This window comes from Beauveria bassiana (assembly GCF_000280675.1).
Source record: "Beauveria bassiana ARSEF 2860 unplaced genomic scaffold BBA_S00010, whole genome shotgun sequence".
NCBI classification, from domain to species: Eukaryota; Fungi; Ascomycota; class Sordariomycetes; order Hypocreales; family Cordycipitaceae; genus Beauveria; species Beauveria bassiana.
In genome coordinates this window covers 514,522-524,676 of record NW_007930845.1, presented here as the reverse complement: position 1 = coordinate 524,676, position 10,155 = coordinate 514,522, and the positions used below count along the sequence as shown (strand labels likewise).

At 50.4% G+C, this 10,155-nt stretch overlaps 1 protein-coding gene across 1 annotated transcript; it reads right to left on the bottom strand.

Annotated features, from left to right (window-relative positions):
* Positions 1-590: 590 nt before the first annotated feature.
* BBA_04503 (uncharacterized protein) lies at positions 591-3,223 on the bottom strand (the record flags this gene model as incomplete). Its single annotated transcript, XM_008599600.1, has 5 exons — positions 591-1,692; positions 1,749-2,157; positions 2,214-2,752; positions 2,813-2,895; positions 3,122-3,223. The coding sequence occupies 5 exons, from the start codon at positions 3,221-3,223 to the stop codon at positions 591-593; spliced, it is 2,235 nt and encodes a 744-aa protein (XP_008597822.1).
* Positions 3,224-10,155: the final 6,932 nt, after the last annotated feature.

The window sequence follows — 10,155 nt, the reverse complement described above, 5'->3', positions numbered from 1 at the left end:
AGATATATTCAGGTCTCGGCTAGTCTATACCGACATTATCTTATCAAGGCAATTACATGGTCTGACGACTATTCTTGACCAATTTTTAATATTTTATCACAGATTTTATACATATCCCAATAACTCACCTGCCGCCCACCCACATCACGTCGAGACGCCTCTGCCCATTCAGAGAACAAAAAAAGAGGAAACCGAAGTTGCTGCTTCATCAGCAGAAAATGAGTTGTCGTAGCGTGGCTGTTGTCATGACGGGCTGATGATGCCAAAGAGGCGCTGTACCATTGATTGCATTTCCCAGCCAATGAAATAATGCTACATGGTTGTGATAAACAATCGAGCACTTCAAATCATAGACGAAAGCTTTCGCGCCTATACATAGACTTAGCACATTTGATACTAGCCATCCTAAATACAGAAATCCTACATCGCCCGACGCCATGACAAGATACAAAAGCCAAAAAGTATCGCCAATTCCCGACGCCAAATTCGCGCTCCCGTGGTATCTTTGCCCGCCCTCCCAGTATAAAGAATGTAAATCGGTGAAAGACGAAATAGAAAATTGCACAATACCCAAAAATACTGTCGCGACATCAGACAAGCTCGTCCGCGTCGTCCATGTCTTCTTCGATACCGTCCAAGAAGTGATTGCCGTCGTACTTGGCAATAGTAGGCAAGTCTTCCTTGATTGGAAATCCGTATTTGAGCACACCGGCTTCGCCGCCAACAATGCCAGAGGGCGTGGCGGGATGACCCTCTCGCAGCCATTCTTGCAACTTCAAGGCAGCGCGGGAGATCTCCAAGCAAATGTGCCAATTGTCCAATCCAATGGATAAGAGTGCCACGACCATGAGCATCTTGGAAAATCGAGCAGGTGGTGTGTCGTGTCCACTCGGAATTAGGCCAATAGTAATCCAGTGGTACACCCCAAGAACAGTCTTCCATTGAGCCAGAGGTACCTCCCAAATGTTGGCCCAAATTTGGGTGAATTCGTTTGAGTCGCAAACGTGGCTAGTTGGGACGCGAGCTAAGATGGCACGGCAATAAATGAGCGCTACGTTGCGGATGACACGGTACATGAGGTCCGGACGCTGCGGAGTTGTATACTGGTCGCTCCCGCTCCGAGTGGGTGACGTTTCTGGAGTCGAGACGGCCTCGTCTTTCGGGGTGCAGCTTTCAAAAATGCTGCTGGAATACGTGTTTTCGGGGGACGATGCCTCCCATCGCGCGCTCGTGCCGCTGGATGATCTGTCAGTGTTCGAATAGGCATCTGTCAACACCGGCTGTTGACTATGGGGCTGCGGCATCTGCTGAGTTCTTTGTTGGTGTGCTTGGAAGTCTTCTTGCTTTTGCTGATCCTCGTCACATCTCTTCGGCACATTTTCGGGCAGCATGGAAATGCGCTGGTATGTCCACGCTGCGAGCTCAGCAACCTGTTGAAGCTGTTCCGCAGTTTGCTCTTCGGGAAGCTCCAGAACGAGCTTGAGAAGATTTCTCATGTCATCAAGAAGATGATTTGCGTTGGGATGTAGGTCGAGCGTAGATGCCGGGCTAGAAAATGGTGGCCAGTCCGACATAAATGGCGAGTTGAAGGATACTTGGTAAGGTACCATGAATTCGTCTTTGAACTCAAACCCGTCCTTGTCAAACATGGATGTCGGGACTTCGTGAGCAAGTGCAATAGTGATGTCATCTCTAACAAAGAGTTAGTAGTGTGGCACATGTATAATGGTCGCTACATATCGTCTTACGTGATGACAGTCTTGGCAAGAAAACCTTGCATTCCCAGGGTTTGAAAGCCCCCTCGGATTCTGATCATGGATTTCAGGCCAAGCATATGAGCGTGCATCTCCTCGGTTGTCCCCCAGTACCACGAATCAAGAACCATCTGAGCAGTGCCCATAATGACTTCGTCACTGAGATTTTTTCCCACTTTGGCAATATGATCGTTGATGAGCTTGTGCACAGCGCTTTTGTGCGCCCAAACAACCATTTTTGGCAATTGACCAGTCTCATTCAAGAAGCAAGCCGATGTATAGAGGATAATTTGAAGGTTTAACGGCGACTTGATAGAGAGAGGAACCCAGTGCTTCATGAAGCGATTCGTTGGATCCGGAGCGCCGTCTACTACTGCCTTGAATCGGCAAAGTAATTGCAAATCTATACCGAGTTAGTGGATCTTTGGCAAAGTTTTGAGGTGCTAGAAAATAACATACAGATTCGAACAAGCTCAATGTTTAGCTTGTTGAGGGTCATGGGTAGGTTGTGGAGGTGGTCTTCGTAGCTGCTAACCTGCAGCGGCGGCCTTGTGGCGCGCTCAGCCATGCGGAGCAATGCTCTGGAGTCGAGCGTGTATTCGTCATTGACAATCTTGGTGGCAAAGTTGACTCGGACTTGAAGGATAGTCTTGAGAAGAGTTCGCATATTTTGAGGCTGCAAAAGGCCCGTCTCATCCTTGACAATAATCTTGAATGGCTGTTCCTTGCCACCAACCCCGCTGTTGCTTTTGGCATTGAGCTTGCTTTCCTCGTCGTTGTCGGTGTTGTTGCCATTTTTCAATGCACGATTCGAGTTGGACCGTCTTGGAAACTTGACAGAAAACGTTTGGGGGCCATTTTTCTGAATCTGTTCGCGAGTCTCCCGTTCCAATTGCAGAATGGCGTCTTGTAACTCGCTGACATCGAGATGAGAATACGCTGGACCTTCGACAACGACTTTGACATCGTTTGGGCGGGTGCCTCCCTGGCTTGAGGCCCTGTTGGGCGTGTCATGTAAGCATATGAACCGTGGCGCAGATTGAATGAACAGGGCATACCTTCTGGTGGCGGTGGTTGTGTATTCACATGTCGTTTGTGGGAACCTGCGCAGACAATTGGTGCAAGGTTGGCCTTGGGAACACTGGTCAAGGTTAGCATGGGTTGGCGGTTGATGTGAGAACGATAGTAATGTGATAAAGGGCTATTCATGCTGCAGCTTTTGGGTACTTGATTAAACTTGATCATTTCCATGACATCTGAACAGAGTACGAGCAGGCACATGTAGCCAACATATTGCGCCAGAGTGCCAGTGTAGCCGAGGCGACGGAGTAAGGAATGAATGGTAAGGCGGCTAGTCGAGAACTGACCTTTTGCTTTCGCCGGCGACATTCTGTGCACGAGGTTGCATATCTCGTCTTTCCCTGACCACGCTGGGATTGCGATCCCTGCGCCTGCGGATTGGGAGGCATCGTAGAAGATTCCGTACGCAGAAAGGTGCGGAGGGGGCGCGTAGCCCGAGGTGAGAGACGACGCTGATAACGGGCCGGCGTGAGGCGTAGAGTCTTGGTGGAAAGCGGTGCCTGTATAATAATATGGTATGTAAATTGAAGGAGGCGACGCAGTTGTCGAGAAATGCAATTATAGCACGGCTGCGTACAATTCACCGCGCAGCTACACAGCCTATTCGACAATGGAAGGGCAGAGGCAAACGGGCAACACGGGTGAGGCGATTTCGGATAACAGTAGATAGCGGGCGGCGGCGTTCTTGGTGCGAAAGAAGGAAGGAGCCTTTGGCCGAGGTGGCGGCGGCAGTCGATGCTTCGGTGAGTTTCAGGTGTTGAACCCGCTGTATCCTCAGGCTGCTTCAGTGGGCTGATTTACTCGAGATGACGGCAATCAGTCGTCGCAGTGGTGAAATAATTGGAAAGAAACCCTCGGTTCTTATTGTGCATACACGAGGGGAAACCCAGGGAAAAAAATCATGCAACAATGGAAAGAAGAGACGGGCAAACAACGCAAGGAGCATGGAAGAGCAGCGGCATGGGGGTGGTTTGGCGCCTTTTAGCGTCTGTCTTCTGGGGAAGGTCTCAAGGTCTCAGTGGGTATAGCCTGTCTAGGTGTCTATTTGCTAACTACGTTGGTTATAGCCCGAGTTGGCAGTCCAGGATGGAGGCAGGTGGATGCTCTTGATACTACTTTGACTAGGTACCAAGTATGCTGCCATCTAACCATGTATTACCAGTATAAAGTGCGATGCTGGCAAGCTGGATGTGCATGGTCCCGACCTGGTGGGAACCGGTGGGCGAGACCGGGCGCCAGCCGGTATCCAGTTACCAGCATGCCAGCGCCTCTCATTATTATTAGTAAAAGGCCAAGACGGCAGGCAACCAGTGACAAATGCTATCAAGTTGTCTGGATTCAAAGTGGACGAAGCTTCTTGTATACACCAGAGTATTTTCCACTAGGTAATCGCAAGTTGTTGCATGTAGATTGAGGCACATACACCTGCCTCTACCCAGTTGCTAGGCTCTCGGTGAAGAAACACCTCGGCTTTGACATTCATTCAGTGACACCTACCTGCATATGCTGCAAGAGGCATCACAATCTCAAGTAATACAGCTCAGCTCAACCAACCCCCTCCCGGACAATGCCCGTTCTCTGCTCGCTGCTCTGACCCGTTAAAACATGGCTCGCTCTCACGATCCATAATTACAACGCATCTTGAAAATCAAGAGATAATAACAAAAAAAAAAACCCCCGGCACACCTTTCGTCGCATCCTGGTCCCTGCTTTATTAGGCGGATTCTCCAAGCGAGTGATTATCATCTGCAGGCCAGGCCAGTTGCTGGGGGGCGGCGCGCCACAGAACCCACGAAAGTTCCCCAGGGCGGCGGCCAGGGCGCACTTGTTTGCCTAGGTATGGGCCAGCCAACTAACGTGTTTAAGTTGGGTACTACACGGAGTCTTCCGTTGCGCCAATCTTTGACCAAGTTTACTCAGGAAGAGGGTAAGACTGACCTCGTACGCACCCCCAACTCGAGCGACAAGACGACGCCAAGCGTGCAGAGAAGCGGGGCTGGGCAATGGAATCTGGAAAATGGACAATGGAGGGGAATTGTCATGTTGAGAGTATAGTTTGAGAGGGGGAAGGGGGACAAGTTCCCCAGGCCAACTTTAAGTCTGTTGCGGGCATTGCCCACCTAGTTACCTAGTCAAGAGCGCGGTATTAATGCCAGCAGCGGTTAATGGCCTTTAAAATAAGCTAGTTTGGCAAAGGATCCTTGTTTCCGAGTAAATCGCCAACCAACAAATTGTTACCGTTTCCGGCTACGTTACCCGTTTGACACACCGAGCTCTACTGTCCCTTTAAAAGCTGGTAGTTGGCGACGGGATCAGTTAGTTCCCTATCGTGGCTCTGCCTCGCCTTTCTTTTCGCCCTCGCACTGTCTCCTCACACGTGTCAACTAGTTGATTGGCGAGTTGGAGTTGCCGCTAAAGAGCCCAGTGCTCGAATAATCCCTCTCAGCTACTTTGATTGTATGTGCCCTGGTGCTTGTCTGCCTGTTATACAATCGTACAGGCGTTGCTTCGTAGAAACCTTGCAAGATGCAAGCCTACAAAGTGTTTCCGGATTGAAACGACTCGCTAGGATGAACGTTGTCTGTACAGGGTACCCATGCGGCTAATACATGATGTGCTGGCCGGTTGACGCCTCATGACGCAACTTCGCATCTGGCAACTTGCTCATCTACCAGCACCCGCTCGCTGCGGGCCTCGGCATCAAGAGATGCATGGCTGTTCTGCAAAGCATTAATGGTCGAGCCCATCTCTTGGCTTGGCCGCAATCTCGCTAGGTGGGCGCGTCACGCGCAAGCAGATCAGGGTCGTGGTTTGACAATTAATCTCGCTCCCGAGCCTACAATCTGTTCGATTGCACAATCTATGTAGAGCCGTCCCCCATATCAGTAAGATCCCCCACTCCGATGATGTTCTTCCACATCGCACAGGATCGAAAGTGCTGCCGCTAACTTAGTTGCTAGTGAACTAGTTGCAGAAAAGCACGACAGCCACCCGTCTCGCATCAGCTGGTGAGTCCGCAGACGAGCCAACCACGGCTTGCTGACAAGACTTGCGACAGGGAAGCAACCATGATGTACTCGACTAGTTGCCTGTATGGTATGATGATGATGCCGAGAATTCTTCTATAAACGGCGCCATCGGACCACGACCTTTTGGCATCAATGGTAGGTAGAGCTGTCTACAAGCCTCAAGTCTTGGACGACTCTTGGCAAATTGTCGTCTTGCTCGGCAGATGAGATGATTCGAGTTGCGACCGTTGCCCTCATTGCCTGACCACCGTTCTCGCCGTGAGTGTGGATGCCAGTGTGGATGGGAATGCTCTTGGACGGCGCCGTGGGCTTGACCAATTCGGGCGCACGACCCTTGGTCGCGCAGTGCAAGAGCGACGTCGGCGCCTCCGTTAATCCTATCTGCTCGATGGCGTGGATTTGACGGGGATGGGGAACCGGGTACTTGCTGTTCTTGGCTGCAATAAACGCGATTCTTGGCTGTGAATCAGAAACTCTTGGCTGCGCATCATCCTATACCAGAAACAAAAGGGAGAGGTCTCGACTCACGATCAATCTGCCAGCCACCCCAACTTGATCTTATCAAGGATCAAAAGCCATGGACAAGTGCTAGATGTTGGGACATGTGTGAACAAGCTTCAAACCAATCAGCACTCCACCTAAGCGGTGCGCCTTGTTGGGGCGCGACGCCGTGCGCCGATCAGTGATCCGCGAACTTGGATACCCGTCCAACCAGAGACGGCGCCTCTGAAACCTTGTCTATCGAGTGAGATGCGACGGGTTAAAAGACGCAGACCCTGCATTCAATTGCCTTGCAATTATTGCCTGCCCACCTCGCACCAGGTAGCCAATTTGCCAGTCTGCCTTTGATGTTGGTGAAGAAGAGAGAAGAAAAAGCGTCCGGCGAAATGTGGGCCGTTGGAGAACCTGTGGAGTTTGCCCGGTTGGCCAACAGCTTGATGCCCGTCTCATGCTAATATCGCTACAATGTATTTACAAGGGAGAACAAATGAAGCACTGTTTTGGGAAAAAATGCTGGGAAAGGTAATAACGAAGTCGACAAATAGAAAGGACCCACGGCGCCGGTGACTGAGAAATGACGTTGCCATTGTATCCATGCAGCACTGCGAGCTGAGATACCGGCGAGGCTGACCACGCCTCGTCAGCACTTGGCTCGAGCTGATCACGTTGACGGCCCGCAGTATGGGAATCGATCACCAACCAAAAAAACAAGAAACAAAAAACAATCGAAAAAAGAGAGAGAAAAAATATTGGAACCGAGAACGCTGCGTCGATGATGAGCTCAACAGCCAACCTGATCCGAGTCTTGCCAGGTCCAGGCTTCTTTTCCAAGGCAGTCAGTCCTCCTCTTGCTCCTTTTCTGGTGGACGCCGGGCTGAGCGATTCCCTGCCCATAACAGGGCGCGAATTAAGCCATCGTGTTTCTGCATATGGGCTTGTTTAACTAGACTGTTTGTATCCCATCATAAAATTAGATTCTGGCAAGGAGGTGCCAGGAATTTTTTCAATCCTAACCGGTTTTTGCTGCTATACGTGGAGAGCGGCCATACCGAGACTGTGTATGAGCTGTGAATGATCAATAGCGAGAGTGGGGGCTCTTCTCTTGAATATCTGTTGACCCCTCGTACATCAACAAAACGACTTGCTGCAGAATCGACTGTCAAGATTGGGAAAAAAAAAAAGAAAAGGTTTGTTTGCGGTGTGGCAAAGGAATGGCTTGTTCTGGATCGTTGTCTCGCTACAACCGACGCGCGTGCGGAAAAGACACAATGATTATGCGAGTTGTGGCACCAACACAGCTCCTAGGCTGAGGCAATGCTCAAATGTAGCTCATTACAGAAAAGTTATAGGGAAGCCACTGTACGCTGGCGCCAGAAGACGATTGGATTGCATCACTTTGAGTCTTTCCCAAGCCCACAAATACGACAGACAGGCCAGTCTTAGCCTCGATTTGCATCTCAGACTTGGCCCTTGACCATTGACGATTGCTCTTCCTCGCCGAGGCTTGCTTGGACCCTGGTCTGCCCGAGAGACATGTCTCAAACTGGAACAAGCTGCTGAATGTGGCTTGCATGTCCCATGAACCAGTGAACAGCCTCGCTACTGTCATTTCAATCATACCAAATAGGCTGAGCTTTACGACAGACTCGCACTACGTACGCTTATTCTCATATTGTAAAATGGGCCTGTCTATATGCGATTTCTTGTCCCAAGTCTTCCCATGCACTTTTGATAGACTTGGCCAAGCCTCTCATGTCGATCTCTATCAAGATCGGACGGTAGCCAATTGTCTCACATGTCGGTGCCAGCCAGCAGGCTGGATTTCGTTATTGCTCTTCACTGTCCAATGCCAGAAATCATCCAACGAAGCTTTGGGTCTGTTTAAAGCAGGCACAAACGAACTTTCCTCTACCCGCTGAGAAGCGCAAGTGTCATCGGCCAGTCCGACAAAGATTGCCCGTTTCAAGCCCGGGCCATTTGCTCATGCAGCAAGGGTGCCAAAAATATCGTTGCCTAATGTTTGCCGTGGTGATGTTGCGGAACGCATTTCCGTTTGGGCAACCGAAGAGTTTTTCGCGTCGTTTCTTCTTTTCACAGTCTAATACATGTTCTGTTACACTGGGAGAGGGTCGCCATTCAGCCTGGCCCGACGCCGATAGTAGCAGCAGCAGGACGCATCGGTGGTTTGGACCGATGCATTGTACAATCATCTCAATAGTCGCATGACTTTTGTGAAATGACGTAGCACATGTACAAAAAGGTCGAAAAGGTCGATTCCTTTCTTTCAAGACTTCTTGGCAAGTTTCTTATGGAAGGAACAATTCGCATCTGGTTCACTTCGGAACTAGGCTTCTGGCTTTCCGCGCCAGCGTTACTCAGCTGCAGCTCAAAACCTTGGTCAACCAACAGCACCAACAAACGCCACAATGAGCGACGGCAGGGTTTGATCTTGACAGGTCCAGATTTGAAACGACCCTTATTGAGCATTCTGGGCTTATAGGTCTCTTTCTGATGAGACACTCGTTTGCTGCACATACGAGATCCGTACAAACCATGGCGCCAGTGGTCAAAGGAGGGACATGCCCAGCTGGGCGGTAGTTGGCTGGTGCGGGAAAGAGAGAAAAAGAAGCGGGCGTTGCCACGTAGCTCTCTCTGTATTACTCGTTTATGCAGCAATTCGACCAACGAGGGGCAGCTTGTGTGGACTTATGCTGCAGGCAGCGCACCAGATGCAAAGTTTCCATTTGGTTGAGGAGGGGGGTTGGCATGGCATTTCGGTGTCCGAATCCACTCTCTCGGTCGCAATCAAATCCATGAACTGATGCTTTTGACAAAGAGGGAGGCAGGGTATTCCTCAGAAGAAAAAAAAAGGTCATGGACAAGGTTCTCACGCACTGCATACCAGGACCACTCCAGCACAACATGCATTACATGAAGAAAACGGGGCCGTCGACGTGGCCGATTCACGACGCTGCTTGTCCGCGGAAACAAAGGGGGCAAGCCTTTGATATCGGCCTTGTTTTTGCTTTGACAGAAAAGTCGGAATTGGAAATTCCTTTCTTCACCTTCCAATTTGCGTTGCTTGACTTTTGCGTCAGGATAACTTGGTTTTTTGATGGAGGCAGGCGGGGGGGAAGCGGGCAGAAACGAATCTTACCAAGGTACATCACGCGAGCGCTTGCTTTTTATAAGAAACATGAGTATTTTTCGGAACCGGCCGCTTTGCGACTTAGGCTAGAGAATGGCGGAGACTTCCAAGGATTCGTCGACGGGAGTATAGTTATGGAGATGGGAGGGGGGAATAAGTGGCAAGGAAGGGGCAATTGTGTACCAGTGTGCCGGGTTTTGCGCATTCTGGGCGTGCGCAGAGAATTTCCAGTTTCTTTTCGCATAATGATGAAATCTTGTTCTGTATCTCCGCTTGGTTCAAGATTCTTCTTCGGCAAATCTCGGGAAAAAAATGAGATGAAGCAACAGGCCATGTACCAAGAAGTTTCCAAAACAACGCCAAGGGGCGAAACCCGATAACCGCATCTCCGCTAACGTTCAGGGACCTAGCTAGCCAACAAACAGTAGTCCCCCCCCCCCTTTTAGTTATCGAATCCGACTCGCGTTTGTTGAGCGGCCGGTCGGCCGGTGCGAGCGCTCACACACAGGTTTGCGGGGAGCGGGAGAGGGGCAGGCGATTCATGAACCTGGTCGAATATAACCCCGAGCAGCAAAAAGCCCGCAGAGGAGTCTCGATGGTAAAAGAAAGAGAGGGTCAGCGAGATGAATGTCAAAAGCAACAG